This window comes from Corvus moneduloides, chromosome 18 (assembly GCF_009650955.1).
Source record: "Corvus moneduloides isolate bCorMon1 chromosome 18, bCorMon1.pri, whole genome shotgun sequence".
Classification (NCBI taxonomy): Eukaryota; Metazoa; Chordata; class Aves; order Passeriformes; family Corvidae; genus Corvus; species Corvus moneduloides.
The window spans coordinates 9,439,299-9,463,027 of record NC_045493.1 but is presented as its reverse complement, the minus strand read 5'-3'; the positions used below and the strand labels follow the sequence as shown (position 1 = coordinate 9,463,027).

General features: G+C 49.7%; 1 protein-coding gene across 2 annotated transcripts in view; it reads right to left on the bottom strand.

Moving 5' to 3' along the window:
* The window catches only part of MN1 (MN1 proto-oncogene, transcriptional regulator), an 84,116-nt gene that overhangs the window by 32,428 nt on the left and 27,959 nt on the right, over positions 1-23,729 (bottom strand). Inside the window, exon 2 of one of the 2 annotated variants that reach the window (XM_032128100.1) lies at positions 16,716-21,791. The exons of the other annotated variant lie outside the window; for it this stretch is intronic. Within the exon in view, the coding sequence (XP_031983991.1) occupies positions 21,604-21,791 (188 nt within the window). The 3' untranslated portion in view covers positions 16,716-21,603. Of the gene's footprint in view, positions 1-16,715; positions 21,792-23,729 lie in introns of those variants that run through there. 2 annotated transcript variants of the gene reach the window in all.

Sequence of the window (23,729 nt, the reverse complement as noted above, 5' to 3'; positions counted from 1 at the left end):
CAAGATAATGTCAGAAACTCTACACAAATCACCACAATTTACACTCTCCTCCTCTTTAGTATAAGGTAGACTCTGCCAAATCAAGGGCTAATATATCACATTATTTCTAGTAATCCAAGGGCTGCCTCCTGCCACCTGCTTTATGAAATACCTATGTCTTTGATTCATTGATCCCTGCCTAACCTTGTAGGTAGAAAAGCTTTTCTCCCTCCTTATAGAACTTTAACATGTTGTGTACTGTGCTGCTTGGCTGACACCAGCCTCTGCCCCTCAAGCCAGGATTAACCCTCCCCTGCTAACACAGGGCCACATGTACTCTGGAAGCCTGCCAAGGATTTGTTTTTTAGACAATAAATGTGGGGTTTTTTTCCTTTCTGGGGAGAGCACAAACACATTTCCCATAACCAATGCAGTCAGTTGCATGTCTGAGGAAATGCAGAGGTGAGCAGAGCTGGAGGGTACCCCACTACCACAGTGTCTCCCCTGTCACAGCCCACAGTGTCTCTACCTGCCCAGCACCTCACTTTTTGCCTAGTAGGAGCAGATGTACCTCAGGACAGAGATCCCCTCTGTTCTGGCCATACAACACTGAGCACAGCAACAGCAGCTGCCACCAGAAACTCAATTTTTTGTAATAAACCTTTTCCTTTTTACACAGAGACAGTCATTTGAGTTGCCTACGTGACCTCAAAGGAAAACACCAAGTAAAAGCAAATTCCAAAGGGCCAAGAACAAAATCAGGCTGATGTGAGCACCTAAATCCCTTTCCAAAGGGTTCCCAAGCCTGGTGGCAATGCCAGGCAGGACGCAGGCAGCAGTGTGGGCATGGACTGGCATCGCTGCTGGACACTCCCCTTCTGTACACCCACCAACTCCATCTCCTGGGGAGAGGATGGAGACCAGAGGGAACCTCAGCCACTCCACAAGAGACCCCCAAGGCCTCCCACAGCCACGGGATGGGTGGTCATACCTCAAAGCATTTGGGAACAGATTTCACAGGCTCTGCAGCAGCAGTGCTCATGCTGCTCTGAAACGGGGCCTCCTACAAGAGCCTGCCATGGTGTCTCTCCGTTCATGATTGAGACAGTTTAGTATTCCAGCTGTGCATCCCAGCATCACACAGCAGATCGAATATGCATCGGTAAATACAGCTTCTGCTGCAAGAGTCCACAGAGAAGTTATCAAGAGGAAAAGCAAATGTGTACAGCAAACAGTGTGTGGAGAACACAACTGCAATACAAAGCATGTCCTTCCCTTCCCATGCCAGCTCTGGGATGACTAATTCTGTGCAAGGATGCCAGTCACCGAAAGACCTCAGTTGCCCTTCTTCTACAACTCTGAAAACCGAAATAAAAGTGTGAGACTGTCTTTCTTGCAAAGCTGGTGCCTGCAGACCCAGGTGCTCCTGTGTACCCCTTCTCCACACGAACAGGCCTGTCACTGTTCTTCACATTAACTCAGCAGCCCCTCTTCCTTCACACATCAGCCTGCAACAAGGCTCCTGCTCTTGCAGGCAGAGAACAGCCAGCATACCCAGTACCGATATTTCCCTAGAAAACGAGGTTAAAAAACCCTCAGCAGTTTCCAGCCCCTTTCCAAAGCCCCCCAGGAGGTCCCTCCTGGCTGTTAAGGACTTCACGGGAAGGAGCTCAGCCATGCAGAACCAGCTTTCCCAGCTCCTGCTCTTTCACAAATGTTCTGGTCCTTTCAGATAAAAATTTTTAAGGGCAGGGTCTTCTCTGGTCTTTCTAAAAGGGTTACAGCCCCTGGCCTAAGAGCTTGCTGGAAAGCTTCCTCCTTGTGCTCTTTGGTCCAAATGCACTCTCCCAGACACGGCAAAACAGCTCCCTGGGGAGCGAGGGTGGCCGCTCACACGCTGAGCCCAACGGGAAGGCACGCCATGGCCAGGAGAGCACGGGCAGGATGCACTTTGTCCACTTACCAGTCTCACCAAGGGCATAATTTCAGACATTTTCTGCAGATTAGAAAAAAAGGGGGTTGGTTTTTTTCTTTTACAGGAAGCAAATCCAAGGCTAAAATCTTCCCCTGCATCTCATGTCCAGTAGCAAGGGCTCCTCTGTTCATTATAATCTTCAGTGTAACTTCTGCTCTGCAGCTCCTTTAATCACATCAGATATGGGAACAGAAAAATGTCATTGTTCCTTGGCCATGAACAATACCATCCGTGGAGCCATGAGAAAGTGCAAGATGGATATAAAAAAGGCGGGCTCTTGTCTCCCCATAATCTCTTCTACAAACTGACAAAAGAGGGTTTTGTATAGAGAAAATTGCCACATACAGAAACAAAACAAAAATAGAGCATGCGAGCTGGGACCACTTTTATCTGGAGAGGCACCACATGGAGATATGCCAAATGTGATTCATTTTAACAAGTTTAGCCCTTGAGAGACAAGAGCAGAGCCCCCCATTAAGAATGAGGAGGTTAGCCAGGAGGGTCAAGGGGGGAACAAGGCCTGGCACAGCCAGGGAGGGTAAGTGACCCTGAAGACTGCTGCTTCCCTTATTACAGTAGCAAGTGGTTCTGGCCTGGGACAAATGTCTGGAAAAAACAGCCTGGTCTGGGGTGGGGATGGAGATTTTCAGGGTATTTTACCCCTGTTAGTTTTGTTAGGTTAGCCTGTGCATTGGCTCAATTACAGTGGAGTAATTAAAGTCTATAAACAGATACAGAGGTTCTTGCTCTCCCATCCATTACGGGCAGCTAGCAATGATTAACTGCATGACCCTTTGGGGAGACTCTTCCCCTACACAGGCACCTGAGCAAACACCCCAGAGCTGTTGAGCAACGGCGTGCAAAGCGCCAAAAGGCTTTGGTAAAACATCATACATGCACCCACGTGTGCTTGGGACCGGCCTGCCCCCTCCCCAGGCTCTGCAGGCACAGAAAGACCCAGATCAATACAACCGCCAGGCCCTTTGAATGAAATCAATGCAGCTCAACAAGCACCTAAGTCCCGGTGTCATCACATTATTTATTGCCCAAAGTCCCCATCCCACATCAGTCCGAGGTGATGCCTTAGGTCGAGTACATTCCCTCCCTCTGCTCTGCAGCACACAATTAAATCTCAGGCTCAGGTTCCGCCTCCCGACGTACAGTGGGATCACAACACATCACCAGCTCGGAGTGGGTGAGGTCACAGGGCACGGTGGCACTGGAACTCTCACCCAGAGGAGCAGCCAGCACCTCTCTGTGAGCAGCTCTGTGCCCACCCTCCTCACAGGTTCTCCTCCTCCAGCTCTTCACTGCCTCCCTAGGATGTCCCTCTGTTCACTGCCTCCTTTCAAGCCATTGTTAGTTTATTAAGTGCTTTAAGAGATGCAATTCGTGCCCTAGGAGAACAAGCTGCAGAGAAAGAGCTCCACAGTCCTGGTGGCCTGGCAGCGCCAGCCAAATGTCACATCCAGGCCCAGCAGGCAGCAGCATGGAAGCAACCAGTGCCATCCCCCACCGTGCCTCCAAAGAATGGGCGAGATGGGCACAGCCCCACCACGGCGCTGCCCACCCTCCGCGGAGGGGCCACAGCACCAATAAAACTGTGGGCATGACAGCAGACAGCCACAGGGCCGGGCACCGAGCCTCTGCCCGAGCAGGCAGGGTGGACAGGGAGATCCAGCGTGGCCAATCTCAGCCCTGAGTGGGGCTCAGCCAGGTCCAAAGCAGCACCTTCTCCCTGGCCATCCGCCCCACGCAAGGAAAGGCCTCCCCCAGGCTCAGAGCTAACCAGCTCTGGCCTTCCCTGCTCTCACCACAGACACACAGCACACCCCAGGGAAGCACCGAGAGGGCTGTGGCATGTCACAGGGGCAGACTAACACCAGCCCTGCTCTGAGCACAGCACCCAGCCAGCCCCTGCCAAGCACCACAGCGCTGTAGGGGCTAAGGAGATCCTCCAGAACATCAGCCCCACAGCAGGGATGGGGAGCTCAAACACTCCCAGCCTAGAGATGCAGCAGAACCCTCCCTTGCTCTGCTTTCATACATGTGAAAATGCAGATTAAGTGACTTGTCGTACAACAGGGACACCCAACTGCAGACATTTTCCAGGTCCAGGGATGCTGGGCAGCTGGTTCTCCTCAGCTATGAGCTGTACAGTGCTCCTGAAGGCCCTTCCAGAAGCTCTAGGCTCACCCACAGATGTCTGACACAAGTGCCAGGCAGGGGCAGTGCAGGAGACATGTGCACGTGCTGCTGTCCCCAACCCCACACTAGTGGCTCTGCTCCCTGCGACAGCCCAGCACCCCACAACAGGGAAAGCAAACTCCCCTCCCTGCACGTCATCACAGCCCTCCACTTTGCCCCAGTGCCAGCTAGAACCCTTCTTACTCACCCTCCTGACAGACCTCGACATACAACTTGTTGCCAAGGTCCATCATCACATCAATAAATCAGCAGCAGCTCACACAAAATACCCCCACATTCTGCCTTCTGCCACGCAGGTTTTTAACCTGAAAGCTCTGGAAGTGACCAAAGTCTCAGAGCCCCTTCCCGGACCACCAGCAGCTCACACACCCTTCACAGGTGTTTGCTTTTTTCAGATTAATCCATATTCCCACCCATGAACGAGTGACAGGTGCCTTGCTTGACACCTGATTATGTCAGCCAAATCCCCAGCCAAAAGCCATGTCACAAATCAGGTCATTTAGGATTCCTAACCAACACTGTTAGCTAAATCCTTAACACTGTTAATTATGTTTCCTATCACCAATTTACAAAGCAACTCTATTGATCTTGCCCCTACTCTGCAAATTACAAAGAAATGACCAGAATTAAAAACGCAACATCTGAGTGGGAGCCTCCCTCCAACAGAGAGGAGAGCTGCACCTCAGCACTGCACTCCCCTGATGTAAGTCTTCCTGGAAGAAGATCTGCGTGTTGTCATTTTTTGTGGAGGGCAATGAACCAGAGGTCTAAGGAGCAATATATTTTTTAGCTGTGGTTATAGCTTGGAATTAATGATCTTCCCACAAGTGCAAAGCTAACCTGAGGCAGCAGCAGCATTTTACATTATCTCATTGAGAAAAAATACCACAGAAAACATGGTTATAAGTGCATGGTGCAGGAAGGCAGCCTGGGAATACCAGGGAAACTATAGTTAGTTGTTGAAAAAAGAGTAGAAGTCTCATTTGAAACCGAGAAGTTTCCTCATTCCTCAACTGGGCAAATCCCCACTGCGATTCCCATGTGACCCTTGGGGATGCAGCAGCACCCCTGGGGCAGGCAGATGGGCCACTGAAGTCAGCACTGCCCTTGCTCTGCTTCCCAGCAGTTGTGGCTCCATGCAGCACCAGGGCTGCAAACCTGGCTCTCACCTGCACCTGCCGGGAGCTGAGCTCAGCCCTAAAACCTGACACTCATTTTCATGTGGTTTGCTCTAGCAGGAAGAGGCATTCTTTGAGATGAGCTCCATCAAAGCTTGTGCACATCGATCTCTTTACAGTCAGAAAGCTCAATTAGACCCTTCAACAACAAGGGGAAATAAATGGTGATTCTGCCCACCAGCAGATCACAAATCCTCTTACTCTGAGGATACGGTTCATATTACACCCAAGCAAGAAATCTATCAAGCCATTTTAATTAATTCCCCTCCTCTAAAACACTTGAGTGCAGACTGGAGAGGAGACACACTCCTGCAAGGAAGTGCTGTGTGCTCACATGCCAGGGGCAGAGCATGTCGCCCTGAAGAACACCTATGGAGGATCCCTTCTAGTCTTTACTAGACTGCACAGAAATTTCACTCCACTATTTTCATGTTTTTATTGTTTTTAATATTTCCTCATCTCCTTACAACTGCAAGTAACCAAACCTGCAAACTCCTGACACCACTCACCCAGGCTTGGGGAAAATGAGGCCAACCAGAACAGGGGCAAGGCAACCAGGACCGACAAAGCACTGCAGAGCCAACCCCACGAGACATGCTAGCATTGCTCAGGCTCAGAAAAAAGTGTGTTTGGATGCTTCACTGACAGTATAGAGAAAGAAAACCACTGGGAAAGAGAAGCCTTATGGAAACTGAAGGGATGGGAAGCTGTCATGGGAACACAGAGGAAGAAGCAGGCCAGGAATAAACCCAGGCTAGAGATCAGCAGGAAGCTTCTAGCAACCAGAATGAGAATGTTCCAGACAGAATATAACTTTTGTCCTTTCTTTCAACAGCCTGGAAGAGGAATTCATCTCTACTACTTCCCTCAAAAAATCCTACTCCTTCATTGGCACGTCTGTCTCATGGGCATCCACTGAACAACACTCTGAGCAGACAGATAGGGCAGACAGAAACACCCGTGATTCCACGCAGGAGAACATATGCAGTGAGTCTGTCTGTCTGGACACACAAACTGTGTTCAGCACCATAACATCCAAACAAATTCCCAAGGCTCTCAAATTAATATTGACTGATCCCAAAAGGCTGACAAACACTGTACAGGAGGGAGCCTGGGAGATGTTTTACCAGATTTTAGAAACAAAACCTCCTTAAATATCATCAAACTTTAAAAAATCCTCATATCTGCTAGTGTTTGCAAAAGGAGAGGTGACAGCAGCCGCTGTCCTGTTGCCCTGCATGCACAGCCAGTTGGGTTTTCACTGCAAATCCACTCAGCATCTCATTACTGTCCATCACGGGGGCTCTGGTACTGGGACCAGATTCACTTCAGCAGTGTGAGCCTTGCACTGCGCTTCCTAATGCAGCTGGATTAATGGGAACACAGGGAACATCCTCACCAACCAGAGGAAAACAGTAACATCCTCTGACAGTTCTTAGGCAGCAAAGCACAGATCCCCAAAGGGAGAGAAGTTCAAAGAATCTCAAGACCTGATGGGGCTGGGACATTGCGAAAGGCTGTGCATGACATGCCTTCCTCTGCAAAGAGCTCTCACAGCCTGAGCTGCAAGAGCAGGAGCTACATTTCCACTTGCAGACATGATTCCACATGAAAAGAAGATAGTACGATGTCAAACTCTCAGCACTGCAGAACAAGAAGAAAAGTAAGATAGAAAAAAATACAAGTGTAAAATACAAATAGGTGAACTCAGTTACAGTAAGCTAGAAATTTTTAAGAAAATAAACTCCTGTTAGCTGAAGGACAAATATTTACTGTCATTAAGAAAAGCATTCAAAATACAGACGAAAGAAACAGTCTGCTGTCTTTATGTTACTGCTATTGTTATGTCACAATCTACCTTTACGTTGTGCTTCCTCAGAGCCATGAAAAAGACTTGGAGGGCTCAAAACAGCTGTGTTAACCAAAGGAATCCAGTTTTTAAAGTTATTGTCTTGCTTCACTAGGCACCTTCTCATAAAACACAAAAAGAAATAATTAGCTGCTAAAGCATGGGGTTCGGAGCCAGAGCTCTCAGCTCCCAGTCTGCCACAAAGGCTCTCAGTAAATATCTTAGATTTTGATGGCCACTGATGGCAAGGTACATCATACTCACACCTCACTGCTTCATCGGTGGCAAAAACAGGGGGGTGAAGGGGCAAAAGATTTGCTCCACTGCTCTTCGCTTTTCCCATGCCATTTGCAGGACAGTCCGGCTTTATAGAAGACACGTGTCCCACTCTGGGAAACGTCCAGCTCTGATCCCCCCTGTTCCTGAAGGCCCTGTTCAGCTCAGAGACAGTCTCTCTCTCAATGCCTGCATGGTCCTGCATTCCAAATGGAAAGCAGCAGTGCTGTGCACAGACCAGCCACCCCTGAGAGCCATCACAGCCATTCCTGTGCTGTTTCCTTAGGTCTAGGTGCAGCCTTTAGCCATGTGCCTCCCACATTCCCCCAGATAAGTTTCTTCTGCAGTTTTCGGTCATTCTTATCACCCTGTTCAGCCGGGTCTGTCTTGCAGGATGTGAGCCAGACCACCTGCAGATTCCCATCCCAGGGAAGACATGACCCTGCCCGACGGATGCAAAGCAGAGCAGTCAGCCACACACGGTGGAAGTGCACGGAGTCTGCTCCCAGGGTGGCAGCTCTGAAGGTGCATTTCCATAGCTCACATTTCCATAGGGTCACACTGGCAAAGAAAGGAGAGCGCTGGGGAAAGACTGGCTTGGCGAGTTTGAGAAGAAGGCTCTTCTCCACCAGCCTTTAGATACAAAGGTCGAGGGCTTGCAAGGGTCAGCAACCCCTCTTAATATTCACCAAAGCAGCAACAACAAAGGCAAGCTGGGGAAAGGGAAGCGTTCCTGTGGAGTCCCATCTTCACTCTGGATACCACTCCACAATGAAGTTATTTCAAACCGCCCATAGGTTAAGCTCTGGCTTTCATCCCAATAGCACAGTTCCCGCTGAGCTCTGCCTGCAAAGGCACATCAAGCAGAGACACTCAGATGACATCTAACCTCACCCAGCTCGCTGCAGCAGCACCTTTCTCAGCCAGGCTGGAAATTCAGATAACTGAAGAGAACATTTAATGAGACCAGAAGGAGGTCACAGCTCTGTCTGAGCAGCACTGTAAAAGCTCCCATCTGTTACAAATGCTATGTTGGACACTGGCAGTGCTTGGTAAATAAAAAGACAAGTTCCACCTTCCAAACCAAACCACATGAATGATGCTTGGCTTTGATGATGATTCCTAGGAGTCAAGCCTCACATTTCACCTTCACACACCTGGGCATTAACCACAGTCAAGGACACTTACTACTTTCTCATTCAAACGATCTGGATCATGTCTCCCTGAAATCATCACCACGCTGTGACAGCAGCCGGGAAGCCAAGGAGCCTGGCCCTGTGCATGGAGCAGTCTGGGACTCCTGTGAGCCCAGGAGCAGCGTGCCTGGCTGCAGTCACTGGCACTGTGGTGGGGAGCAGTGGCAAACAGTGTCTGACTACTCCAGCAAAATGATTGAATTCTCCCTTTCAGGTTTGTTGTCTGAAGCTCTTCCAGGTCTTGAGACCATGCAACACCTGCACATCAAATCCTGGGCAACAACAAAACTGTAAAGGATTGGCACCGCCACCAAGTATTCCCTTCCCAATCTGTGTTTCTCTGGGACTGAAGACGTGGCTGTTACTACAACAGGTGACCTAGCAGCTTCCTTCCCTTGTGTTTCCACCCTGCACTGAGCACAGCAGAGAGGGACACGGTCAGCCCTTCACAGCCCAACCCATGGCAGAGAGCAGGAAGGGGGCAGCACTTCTGTGCCCACACCCTGTGCCCACTGTGCCTCCTGTCACCCACCTCGGCACTGCATAAGCAGCAAGGTCTGCCCAGCAGCAAGCACTTTGTGTCCTCCTTGTGCCTAGCTGTGCAGGCAGAGCTGTGAGAGAACATGAGGAGTTAAGCTTTTTCTTGCAAAATGTGTAAAGATTTGGTCTGCACACTTGGTGAGCTGCAGCGGTTGTGGGCCAAAACATTTTGCTGCATATTTCTGAAATTATTTGTCAGAAAAGAACGTCAATTACATAGAAAATGAGTTGCAGATGTAACCTTTTCAAGCATCAATAATAACTTAAGACATTTGAAACAAAATCTTAACTCACAAGTGACTCCATCACATGGGGCAGTTTCTGAGGCAAGAGCTCGCAGAGCAGACGCAGGACTGTAACACATCCCAGCAATGGTGCCCCCTCCAGCTCTTCCACTTAGCAAAGAACAATTCAATTCTTGCATCTGTCAAAGGTGCTTCCCTTTCTGACACCTTTTGTCCTGATTTCCAGGCTATTCCTGGACCCAGTGGGCACTCCTGGCTGGAAAAGGAGGCTTCCAGACCAGTTCCAATAGCAATTCCCACAATACACTGACATGAGGACAGGCAGAGTGATTTCTCTGAGGTCCAGCACAAAGACAAAGGCACTATACAAGAAAGATTCATGTTTTAACACTTCCTCATTCACACACACACACAGCCCCTGCTCCCATGGCCAGTGTGCAGCTCAGACTCCTTGGGCCACACCAGCGTGGCTCCTCCAGCACAGAAAGGATGAGGCCCCTGTGGGAGAGCAGGGATGTGCATGCTGCAGCAGCACTGCAGACAGCATGGATGTCCTGTGTGTCAGTGTGTGCCACAGTGTCCACAGCTCCGTGGACCCGTGGCTCATCCTCAGCCTGCAGAGGGTTCCCATGGCTCAGGGGCCAGTGGGGCCACCACTGCTACAGATCTGGCATAGCCAGAGAGCCAGCGCTGCCACCACCCCGGTATTTCTGTAATGAATATCACCACTGTCATCTCAGAGGCACATGCTTAAGGAATTTAACTACTTTAATACAATGGGCTCAAATTGCCAAAGAATGTTTGTGCATCAGTGTGAAATCAGAAATTCGGGGAGGGGGTGCTTTATCTGTCAAAGGCCAACCTCAGGGGGCTGCCAGAGCAGACAGTGGGAAGCTGGATTGCATTTGACACGCATCAGCCCATCAAACACAAACAGCCTTCAAAGTGCTGGGAGGCTGAGCCACCCCCATCACAGCCCGTACCGGCCCCACTGGGCTCCGACCCGGGTCACGCCCCGTGGGCTGTGCAGGACCCACCTGGGCCCCCCGGCCTGATCTTGCTCTATAAATCACAGCAAAAGAGATACTTCTTAACAGCTCAAATTAAGACAAAATGCCTTCGTTTTCAGGCCAGGAGCTACCTGTGCCTTTCCCTGGCTGCGTGTCACTGCTGAGCAGCCCCGGGGTGCCCCAGCCACACGGACAGCAGATCTGCTGCAGCCACAGCGGACAGAGCAGCAAGCCAGGATGCAGCATCCAGGCTGTCCCCCCATCCAACCAGGCCAGCAACTGGGCCAGGTATGATCAGCTAATGACTGTCCAACAACAGCCTGCTCAGGATGGAGAGAAAACATCCCAGCCCACACCATGGGCACGTGCTGTCAGTGCTTGAGGGAGGCCAACCCGAAACAGAAATCCTGCCGGGATAGTCAGACCTCAGCCAAGCACGGCCACTACTCACACAACCCCAGTCCTGGAGCTCAGTGGGACTGGAGGTCCTGGGCCTGGCTGGGGCATGGTGAGCGTCCTCCCTCTGCCCCACAGCCATCCCTCCAAGTTTTGCTGGAGGGTTTCCAGTGCCTGGAAAGAGCTAAACTTAAATTATTCCAGGGGAAAAGAAACACAAAACCTTGTCCTCAGATTAATCCCCAGACCTCCACCCAGAACAAACCCCTTCTGCAGCCCCCACTGCCAAGCCCAGCCCCGGCATCTGGGCCCTGGCTCTCCGGCACAGGCTGCCTGTGGAGCTCTTCCAAGGGGCTCCACAGCCCTCTGCAAGTATGAGCACAGCTGAGGGGAATAAATAACAGCCCCAACGTGAAAACCAGCCTTTTCTTACAAAGCAAAGTCTCAAACAGTAAATGAAGGGAAAGGAAGGGGAGGGAACGTGCCTGAGCAACCCCTCTGCACCACCTCCAGCATGCACAGCGTCACTCAGCTGAGCAGGGTGCACAGCAAATAATACCCACTCCACTGTCCCCCCGCCCCGGCACCGAGACCCCACACACCAGGGAATGCAGGGGAACAGATGGATTTTCCATGGGAAGGAGCTGTGACTGCTCCTTCCAGTTGAACATGTCAGCCCAGCAGAGCCATGTGTTCAAACCATTAAACTGCTGCCTTTGCTCTGCCAGCAGTGAGAGGAGAGAGGGCTTTGAGGAGGGATATTCAGAGGGAAATGCTCCTTAGGCTGGCACAAGACAGACAGGCCACAGAGATCCATGGCCAAAGCCTGAACCCATCATTTGTATGTACCCAAACAATGAGGTTTTTCTCTTGTACTTCTTGTCAATGAGATAAAGTGACAGTAAAATACAAAATTGCATTAATGCAGCAGTAATCTCTCACACAAGAGGCTGCCTTCACCTGGGCTCCTACACAAGTGCCTTGATAAGGAGTATCAGGCTTATAAGGCCAGCAAATTTCAGCGGTTGTTCACACATGGGTTAGGGTTAGGGGTTATTCCACTGGGGTTATTTCAGGCCAAAATCCATGCACAGCATTGAGTCAGACACAGGGAGTTCTCAGAGATGAGGGTGTGGGCCATTAATTAGGGAAACTGACAGTGTTTAATTTTGCTGCATCAAGAATAAGGGACATTGAAGGTCCATGAATTGAGATAATTTGATTTTAATACAAACACAATATTTCTCTCTCTATCTTTATTAACATCAGAAATGTAAATAGTTCAACACAGACTGCAAAGGAGCCCCTGCCATGCTTGCTGCTGGGAGAGAAGGCCGCAGCAGACATGGTGTTTGTTTACAAGGGATTGCAGGCTTAAATTGTCAACCACTTCCCCAATATCACCACAGAGCTGCCGGCAGAGCAGGCCAGGAGCTCAGCACGGAGTGGAAGCTGCACCAGGCACGTTCCAAGGCATCAAACCCAGCACCTACCCTTGCATTTAGGAGAGGAGACACAATGCTGATGGGGCCAGGAGCACAGTCACCTGGAACACTTCAGTTCCCCTAAAAGAGAGGAATTATTTTGCATGGAAATTAACAAAAAGCTTCTGTTAGCAGCAATGGGAAACAATTTAAAATTGTATCTTGTAGGTAAATGAAAGTGCACACCAAAAACACAGTAGTGGAAGAAGGCTGGGCCTGCAGAGTTCAGGTGGGAGTTGGCAGGGCTGATGCTGCCTGCAGCCCCCAGCCCCAGCGCTGCAGCCCTCACCTGAAGGTGCTTTCCAGTGGGATGTCTGCAGGAGGGGTGTGCCACAGCCCACCTGCTTCTGGGTGCAGGTGTGCAGGGTCCTGTGCAGGAGTACCTGGTTTATTCCCAAAGGACAGGATTCACTTCACCTGGGCATGAGCTGCTCTGTGAAAGGCTTGGAGTCCACCACCAGATGTTACCTCCTGAGGGAGTGGGCAGAATGAGAAGAGCACAGCATCATCACTGGCAGTCAGCAGGAACCTAAGACAAACTCAGGAGTTTTCTGTATTTCATCCCAAAACACTTTTCTTTGGGCTAAGTGATACTCAAGAGTTGCTTGGCTAACCAAAACTTGGGAGCACAAGGCACAGAATTCAGATCATTCTAAAATGTAGGTAATCTAATAAACAACCCAAAACACCTCCAGAATATGGGAGGGAAGCATTCTGGGGATAGGTTTCCACAGAAGCAAAATATTTCCTGAGTAGGCAGAGGAACAAGTAAGGTTTCAAAGGCTGAAACCTTGGACAAGGCACACCTCACACCACGGGCATGGTGCACGTGTCTCCCCAAGGTCTCTCTCCAGCCCAGCACCCAGTGCACGGGGTGGGGCAGCCCTGGCTGGTGGTGTCCCACTGTGCTGGGTGCTGTGCACAGGTTATTGCAGGGCTCCCACACAGCTTCGTGTCTCTGAGCATTCCCTCATGCCACAGGAGAACCGCACGGACCATGTCCAGCTTTGTTGTTTCAGCCATACTGTTGAGGCGCCTGTTTACTTGGGAATCATATGTTTTCTGCCCTGGTCCTCACTGTATTCAGAACAGTTACTTAGCTTCAATAAGCCCCTTGTTAAAGCCTTTTCCTTTCTGTAATCTCATCAAACTAACCAAAAGGAGTTTGTTCTGAAATAGAGTCCCATTTTGTAACCTGGCTTCCTGGAAGAGCGCTCCCCATGCTCACCCGGCCCCTCCACCACAAAAGGGCTCTGCTTGTCCTAGCGCTGACAAAACACTCCGTCTGTTTGGGTTAGTCAGCAGGGGGTTAATGAAAAGCCCGGCCCTGGGGACTCCCACCTTATCTGCAATCATGAATTTATTGAAGAATGTGTTAATGTGCTGGATTTTATTCATCAGGGGTCAGGGCTTTTCAAATTCTTCCTCCCAGCTCCCCCTCTTTCCATCCCTCCCCAGCAAGCTCACAATGCTGTTTAAACAAAGGACTCCCAACACAAAGAGCAAATTTACACAGTAAAGTTTTCTTGCAAACCCAGAGCAGAGTCTGGAAGAATTCCAGCTTTATAAAGAGAAAAGGGGGGGGGGGGGGGGGGCGAGAGATAATAAAGGGGGAAGGGAGACAGGGGCATTTTGCAGAGGATAAAAGGAAATTGAGAAAAGTTCCCACCTCCTGAAGCTCAGCGCTGAATATTCTCCATCAGTTAACCCCGAAGCAGGAGGATGTTTTGGCAGAACATGAGCCCTCATAGCATCAAACTTCTCAGCCTCCTTCGAGATGGAGGCTGAAATCAATGTTTCAACATCACATTTAGGGTGACACTTCAACAGCTCCTTTGTCTGTGGACTGCTAACAGAAGCCCCTAAGAGGACACAGCAACCATTCACCAGGGCTCCTCCTCTGTTCCTTGTTTCACAGGTGTGACACAAGCTCCATCTAAAAGGAAATAACGAGGCTCAGCAATGGTGACACGGTGACACGTGTCCAAGGCCAAGTGAGAATGCAAAGGAGCCACTGATCCCACCTCCCACATCCCACCCATGGGCCACGTGCTGTCCCCCAAGACCAGGGACCCCGAGGGTCCTGTCAGAGCATCCCTGGCACCTCCCACCCAGGCTTGGCAAGGGCCCAAACTGACCCTACTTGCCAGTGCTCCATCACCTCGAATGTCATCACCACTCCACAGCCGAAGGAAAAGGATGTTTGGTTGCTTGCTTTTATTCTTTTTCACTAAGAGGTTAAGGCCCCCCACTACTCTGTCTATTTTGGTTGTGCTGGTCAGAGCTCTGGGTGTTAGAGAACACGGCACAATCCTGCTACTAATGAACCAAAGATAACCTACATGATTTTCTTCAGGTCTTGTCACCTCCACTTCCTTCACTGTCATTAATGAACTCTCAAAACATCTCAGAAAGGAGAGCTTAGAACAGACATTACCCTCATCCACACCTCTGTCCTCTAGGCACAGCCTTACAGAGCTCACCTGAGCAGAGTTTTCAAACATTTTACAGGCAAAATATATGTGATGTTATTGGCCATAACATTAAAACTGCTGGGGGGGCTACCAACTGGTCCCCAGGCAGGAGAGTAACCATTTCAGGCAAATGACCTAGGGACTTTTGGAAATAATTAATATTAAAAGAAACCCATCATAATTCTAGTTTCTAACAACTTTCTCAGACAAAAGGATGTCATTGACCCAAACTTTCATTCCTGTGTTTATTTACCTTGGTTTTTATGGAGAGAGATGCCTTCTGTCATACTCTCATAGCACCAGCAGCAATCTGCAAGCAGCTCACCCAAACAGCCCAGGAAAAGGGGGTTTAAACGACTCTGGAGTGACACACAGGAGCCCCCAAACAGCACGGCAGGAATGTTGGCTGGCACTGCAAGGGCAGAGCTTCCCCACCGCCACACGGCTTCGCGGCGGCCACGGAGCGGCTGAGCAGATCTCAGCACATGGGATCCAGCTGCACTGCCGATGGATTCCTGACTGCTGAACATACAATACATATTTACAGAGTCTCCTCCGTGACAGGAATTCCAAAGCCTCATCCAGAAAGTAACTCAAAGGACGTAATTAAATCAGTTAAATGGCTTGGGCAAAGACGCAGCTACAGACAGATTCCAACTCTCGGCACAGTCACAGGCTGCAGGAAATGATAGGAGAGCAAGAACTGTAAAAGCTCCAGGACCAACAGCTTGTTTTTCTTTACTTAATAAACTATAATCCACGCTTAACACTGACACAGACCAGGTGAGCCTCTGAGCACAGTGCCCTGAGATGAAGGCGAGTGTTTGGGATAGGCAGGCACCGTGCCAGCATCAGCAGAGGTCACATTACCAGGTGACAAGTAAAGCCAGCGTCAAGAGCAGAAATCAAAGAGCAGTCTGTTGATTTTCATCTGTTAATGTGATGTGCAGCGAACAGTGAGCTCCTGCTGCCTTTTGGAAGCAGGAGCTTGGGGCGGAGCGTTGCTGGAGCAGGAGGGGCTGCTCCAGCTGCTGGCAGAAGCAAAGGAGCCTTTGCACAGTGGGAGATCTGGGAGCCAAGAAACGGCCTCGTGTGCTGGAAGAGCCGTGTGAATCCAACCATTAACAGAGCTCGTGGTCAGTTTTACTGAACAACTAGGACAAAGCAGGAGCAGTGCTGAGCAGGGCTGGGGGCTTGGGGAGCTGCCCTGGGGGCTGCTCCCACCGCCCAGCGGCTCCGGGCATGGTCCAGCCCCTCTGGGCAAACTCCAGTGACAAGAGGAGAAAGAGAGACACTGCCACAGAGAGACAGCACACAGAGAGCAGGACAGCCCCAAGAATCCCCTTGGCAGCATCTGGGCAGAGCTGCACGGACATCTCCACCACCCAGTAGCAAAGAGGGTACCAACAACCTCAGGGTACAGACAGGGCCACCACCCTGCAGTGCCTCTGAGGACAGGCTGGGGGGTGATCAGGACTGCCAGCGGGAATGAGGAACACCAGAAGCTTTTGCTGCCCAACCAGTCCTCAGTCTCATGGGGGAACTGCCTGGGCAGAGGGGAAGGTCTTATCTTCTGTGGGCTTCCCTGCAGAGCAGGGACTGCACAGCTGCCATGAACGCTGCCTTTCTTCCTCCCTCAGGATCAAAAAGAAGTAAGACTTAAAAACCACCACTCCTGCTGGGTGGAGGGTCACCATTGATGGCAGAGAGGAAATGGGAAAGCAAAGTGCACCCCAAACCTCCCGGGAGCCCCAGGGAGCCACATGTCCGTGAGGGTTTCCCCAGATCATGGGCAAATTTGTACCATCACGAGGCTCAGGACTTACATGAATATGATGAACAGTATCAGTTCACATCCCTGGGGAAAAAGGACTTACTACAAAAATCAACAAACCTGGTATGAAATATAGAGTAGCCACCATTAACATCATATTTATTGTTATTTAGTTGCTCAGTAAAACATATACAGATATGTACAATATGCAGGAATACAGAAGACTGCACTTTACATATTAAAAAAAAAAAGAAAGAAAAATAACACTCAATTTCATGAGCTATTGTCACAGTCTTCCAACCAAGCATTTAGGAAATGAATTTAACAAGAATAAAAAAAAAAGAAAAAAAAAAAAGAAAAAAAAAAAGATTACAGGATTGCCTAACACACAGCAGAGTCAAGTTTTCATATTTTACATGTGCAATAACATTTTTCAGAAGAGTTTGCTAATGCAGTACGGATTACCAGTGTTTTGAGGTTTTTTTTTTCTTTTCCATGAACCAAATTTAGTACAAAGAAATAACATCCTTTTGCTTAAGGCTGTTTTAAAGCTGTAATATTCTTGGGTAGTGAATAGTGATAAAGTTATAACTGCCGGAAATCAGAGCCTGCAGTTTCATCAGTCAGAACCTATGAACGGATGGACTCAAAGCAACAATTTTAATAGAGAATTTCTAAGACAAAATTAGACTATTTCCTCCATTAGCCTTAAGCATTAAAGAAGAAATAATTCTATAAAAATGGGTTATGCTCTTACACACCATCCCTTGAACAACTGTGAATCCAGTAGCTGACAAAACCTTACACTGCAGCTTAACAAAAATAAGTCAAATGTACCAGTTTGGTTTCTATTGTCCCCACCCTCCCAGTGCCCATCCCACCGCTGTGCTCACCTCATCTCTTCCACCTCCCAAAACTGGAACTTTTTGCCTTATTGGTGGTGCCTGGAAGTCCAGTGCCGATCCCAGGTTCCGAAGGGCCAGCCAGCCCCAGGGTGACCATGGAGACCAGAGGACCTGCACAACTCCCCAGGTGATCCAGGTGACAGAATTCTGGTGCTCATCCCCTTCCACCCTCACACTGTGAAAACCTTAAATAACAAGCCTAAGGCCCCTTACTGATGCTCAAACAGCAGAGAGCAGGTAACCCCAAGAGAATGTGATCTAGAGAAAATGCGCAAGAGTATTTAATAAATCAGGCCTATTCTGTCCTTTTTTGGCAGAGGTATTTTATCACTGCTCCCAATTGAAATGCAAGAGAAATTTTGCTCAGTTTGCTACGACATTGTAACTTGCAGACTAAGCACAGGGTTTCTTTTAAGAAACACAGAGGGAGCCAGGGCACAGGGCCAGGAGATGGGGGATGTCCTGGCTCCCCCGACCCAGCCCCGAGGCTGCGTGGGAGCCTCCGGCGCCAGGCTGGCCAGGGAGAATCCCCACGGCAAAAGGCAAAGCCACATTTTAGCTGTTGTTCACAATCCAAAGCAGATTGTGCATCGTACCACCGGTCTTTGGCTTCTTGTACAACTGTCCCCCATCTGGAAGCCATGTAGGACACACAGGCGGGAGGGAGGTTTCACCCTGGCATTTGGGGAACATGGATCTGATAAAATTCCCTCCCTGTTCACCCAACTCAGCCTCCAAAAGAGGCGAGATTTGGGCACAGGGCTCTGCAGCAAGCAGAGGTCAGACCTCAGTGCAGCTCAGCCCTCCCACTGTTCCCTCAGTCTCCCACTGCTGTCTGTGCCCGAGTTTCCCTCTTCACAAGAGTGCAACTTACCTCTTCCACAACTGGCTTTTACCTACAGCTCCCAAACATGTTTCAGTTGGAATATTATTATTCAGAAAATGACATCATTTCCATTCTTACCATGTCAGGCCATGCTGACACTTCACGCGTGTTAAAAAAACTGATCAGGGCATTCAGTGTAAAATTAATGGAGAAAATGGGTACAATTAAATTACTGCAGGTACCACCAACTCTGTGACAAAGCTTGAGCCTTCTGTATATGCTGTCAGTACCACACCCCCAGGTGATGAGCACGACATGATGTCTGTTCTGGTCAGAATGTAGAGTTTCTGTTCTGATCTTTGGCAAAAAGCAACAAAACCCTAAAAACACAGGTTCGGTTGGTCCTGGCATCGCCAACAGCTGCCTCAAGCAGAGCTATTTCAATCTAGATCAAATGGACAGGAGGTTAGCAAGAGGAGTGTGTGTGACTGTATGATTCAGTAAAACTCCACGGCCAGTGAGCCCAGCACAGGCAGCCACTGCCTTAACTCCTCACTCTCTGACCTTCCCGAGCCCGCCCTGCACCCACCACCCGCAGCAGAGACAGCGGCGGCCAGGTGCCACAGCTCCCACGGCTCCACAGCTCCTGCAGACACAGCCCCTGGCCCCAGGACACCCTGGCCTCCTCATTTCACAGGATTCCACTGATTTTTAAGGAATTGCTTACGCTCTGCATTTCCATAAGCAAGTGAGGAAGCAAGTTCAAGTGGATGAGATCAACACTCCAGGAGAGAAGCGCAAGCTGCTGAGAATGAGCCAGCAGAACTGGGTGGTGAGACCAAGCCACCAGAGTTCCACTCAAATGGGGATTTCTCTTTAAAAGCATCTGAACTCGGTGTTCCCTGACAGGTTCCTTCCCGTGGCACAGGGTGTGCATCCCTGACCTCAGGAAGCCTGAAAAACCTGTTCTCTTCAGTGCAGCAGGAAAAACTAAAAACAAAGCACAAGGCAAGGGGCTGCACTCTGAGCAGGAATGCCACCAGACTATGAACTTGGCTGAAATTTCCAGCTGTAAGTGATGGAACACAGTAAGTACCGTACCAGCGTCACCCCAGGGCCCCCTGCTGCAGACTGAGCCCTCCACAGCAGCACACCTGCTCTGCCAGGCACAGAACACCCGTGCTCTGCTGACAGGATTTAAAATCAAACATGTACTTAGGTAAGCCAGGACTTCAGGAATCACAGGCAAAGAGGCACCTTCCAGAAGGGAGCTGGCAGTGATTACTAGGAGATACTTTACTGGGAACGGTGACATTTTATTGCAGGTGTGGGAGGAGCTCTGTGCTCCTGGTTGCACACCCTGACAGAGGTACAAACCATCCCAGCTTTTTGATCCAAACCAAGTGGGTGTGAGGCAGCTCCACAGCCAGTTGCTTCAGGATGGGCAAAAATCCTCATCCTCGTGGAAGCTCCAGCTTTAATACAAAGTAAAATAATATTGAAAACCAAGATTAAAAACTATCCAAATTTATCCAAAGTCAATTCATTGACCAGACCCATAAATCAATCCATGCATGGTTAATAAGAGCACATTCAAATCACATTTCCAAACACTGTGAGTCTCTCTGAAGCCACATACGACCGAGAGTGAGGATTCCAGACCACCCTTGGCTTTTTAGGCAGAATTTCCTCTCCACTGGTGTCTACTGAGAATATTACGTCAAAGTAATTAAAGACCCAGCACAATCATCAAAGATAAAATATAAAGCAGTCTTCAACTCTGTCCCTTCAGCAGGGACACATTTGTGAAATCATGAATAAATAACCCTAGAGAGGCCAACCTTTATTTCACAACCACAACCAAACCCTCCAGTGCTGTTCCTGAGCTCCAGGAGCTGTGGGAGGCGAGCTGCTGGCGCAGGGCAGGACGGGGCCACTCCTGGGCGCAGAGAGACACAAATAATGGACAGTGTTACATAAAACTACCGGAGAACCAGCCCATCGTGTCAGTCGTGGGTTTATCTGGTTTGCTTCCAACTTTCATCTCGAATGAGCATTATCTAGCCCGAGCAGGAAAGTATGGCTTTCCTTTTATTGTGTGCATCCAGCAACGCTGTTCTTCAGTGTGTGGCAGAAATGGGGCCTTGAACGAGAGTTTGGGGGCTTCCAACATGAGGTCTCCCTGCCCTGGCAGATTAGGAAATGCTGCCCCTGGGCACACAGTCCCTTGCATCCTGCAACCTGGGCTGTCCCTGACCCCTGCCACTGCACTGGGACCTGTTGTGGCAGGGGCTGGGGAACCCCCAGACAAGTGCAGGGGACACTGGACCCGCTGCCAATCAACAGAATCTCTTTGCAGCTTAAAATGGGCAAAAAATGGGCAGGGAGCAGGGGATTCTCTTCTCCAGTATCAATAAACTGGGAACTGCAGGAGCACCACCAGGCCCAGGCAAGCAAGATGGAGCCTGGGCCTTTGGAGGAGGAGATAATGAGTCTTGACCATTAAGCAAACTTACTACTAGACTTATTTAGAAAAACCTCTCCATACCTTCCCTGCTGCGCCTGAACCAGCCCATTCATGACAGAGCTCCATCCCAGGGCTGCGCCCAGGTACACAGAGGAAGGAGCGTCCTGGCCTCACCAGGAGGCACAGAGCAAAACGAGGCTGAACCTTTCTAATAGCAGAGCCTCATTCTCTCAGGAAAGGGCAGGTCCATGCCTGAACATTCAACAGAGCATCAACTGCTTGGTTTGTGACTGGCAAAGGCTGGGTGTCACTATAACATATGATTTAATGCTGACCATTTCGCTTTCACTGGTGTTTATTCCTGAACTGCTGCTCCTCAGGATCACCATCCTAATAAGCACTGAACAAAGCAAAACAAAACAAAACAAAAACAAAACAAAAAAAAGAAAAAGCAAATGAGGAAGAAAAGGAGGAGGAGGAGGAGGAGGAAGAGGAGAATCTTTGTCTTATTATGACATACGTGACTTGGACACACACTGAGATGAAAAAGGAAAAGGCCTCATCTATAAATGTATGCCAAGGTTACAGAATAATGGGAAAAAGTGGTCTAGCAGGAAAATCTTAAGCAAAAGTGTGCTAACTGCAGAAGGGTTAACACTGGTAACATACTGTGGCAGAAGATTAAAAAAAAGTTGAGGTTTACTTTAAATTAACCCTTTCCAGTCCATATGCCACTAAGCAGGTACCAACCTAGAAAAATAGTCCACCTAGCAGTAGCGGCCCTTTGAAATTAAAAAAAGAAAAAAAATAATTTCTTTTGTTCAAGTCAGGGCAGCCACAAAAGTCCCGAATCTGTTGGAGATGTCCGAGTGCAGGGACCTCCACGTCGGCACCGCAGTCCGGCCCTTCGCCTCGCCCACGTCGTCCGTGCAGTGGACCGAGAGGCACTGCAGGTGGGTGCCCGTCTGCGCCGCCGCCGCCGAGGTCTTGCTCGGGGGAAGGTCGTGGGCTGGAAAGGGTTCACAGAGAAAGGTTAGGAGACCTGTGACACGCAACCCCGTCAACTCACAGCCTTCCAGTGGTGTTGCCACACCCTCTCTCCCCACCTGCCACACCCCTCTCCTGCACCCCCCGGCTCCGCTCTGGAGATGCCGAATCACCACCACCACCACCACCGTATGGCTCCCCCTCCCCATCCTGAAGGGAGATCCCGTGCGGGGTTTTTCACCGGGCCAGAAGAACACCACCTGAGAGAAACCAGGCTATGTCTGAACGCCGGGGATGGACCCGGGACTGATGAGTGTGTCCTAAGACCGCAGCAGAATCAGGAGCTCTCCTCCCCCGCGCACCCTCTGCTGCTGGAAACAGATGCTGAAACACCTCCAAGCAGGAAGCAAGCCCCGAACCCTCCATGCCCTCGTGGTCAGTCCCAGCATCAGTCTCCCAGTTCCCCTCTTTTAAAGGAGCACCGTGATAATATTTTTCTTAACATTTCTTTCATTTTAGGACTTTGTATGATCTTTAGCTATCATTAGTTTCTGTTAACCACAGAAATACAGGACTTTAACTGAAACAACCTAAACAATGTCTCTGGGCCATTTTCCTCTGGATTTTACAGTTAATGTGAAGAGTAGCTAAAATGGGTGGAACATGATAAAGATGCCAAAAACCAGCTGTGAATGTTTAACATCTCGGGACTTTTCCTCCCATCACCTTTCTCCTGTTCCACAAAGCCAAGCAGTGAGGGTACCACACTTCATGGGGCAACACATATTACTTTCACTGAACCTCCTGCTATACCAGATACAAAACCATAACTGAACAGCTTGTTACACAATGATATTAAAAAATAATGCTAAACTAGCCTGGAAATCCCTGGTTTAAACTGGAAAAGGCTTTTAATGCTTGATTATAACAGGATGTCAAGAGATGCTCATATCTAAAACAGAATAACACCACCACACAGAACTACCTAGAACCTGGGGATGTAATGCCACAAATGCTGGGAGAAGGAACCAGGCTCCAGAGCAGCGCTGCTGCCTGCTCAGCCCTGCTCTGTGTTAATGCAAATGTGCGAAATCCACACAGAGCTCTGCTGCACACCTCAGCCGGGCCCCGCACTCGCTTTTCTCCAGACACCCTCCTGCGCTGTTCCAGTCAAGAATCCAGCAGCAGCAGGGCAAAGGTGCTCACACTATCTACACTCAGATGGATTCCAGCTCCCTGCAGTTGGTGTTGGGTGTTTTTAGTCAGTTTTGATAAACAGGTAGCACCGAGGGGCTGAGCAGAAGCATGGAGCAGAGGCCACCATGTTATACCTGAAGTTCCAGCAGGCAGAGAGGTGTTGTTGGCACAGATGCCTTCCCAGCACATGGAGCTTCTACTCTTCCTTCCCGTCACCCCTGAGTCCCATTGCTTTGGGAAAACCACAGGGCAAAAACCCCAGACTCCCTGAATAACCGCTATTTGATCAGGTGTTCAATTAAACTTACCGTCCCAAATGCAAATATACCTCTGAATTTTGTTTTTTTATAAAATATTCAAAACTCAGATGGGATTGTGCAGAAAATTGTGAACAGGAAATATTTTCCTTACTTGTATCTGTTCACAAGACACACAGTACCCACTGTTTTTATTCTTAGGTCTCCCTGACTGCACAGGACATGCTGGGCTCGGCACAGGAAGAGCCAGCGCCTCGAGATTAGTCCTTGTGACAGCAGCTCTCTTCCTCTCCTCCAGAGAAAGAGGAAAGAGTCCCACAGCTGAACTGCTGCCACAAGGGGCCCAGAGGTCCCAGTGGTGTTTCTGCAAGGGCTGCAGGAGACCCCCCACAGCTGAGGACTCCAACAGCCAAGGCAGAGGCGGCACATTCTGAGGCTAGGATCGGAGCCAGAGCTCTGCTGCACCAGCTGTGCAGGCACCCCAACACCTCGAACAGAGCAGGTCC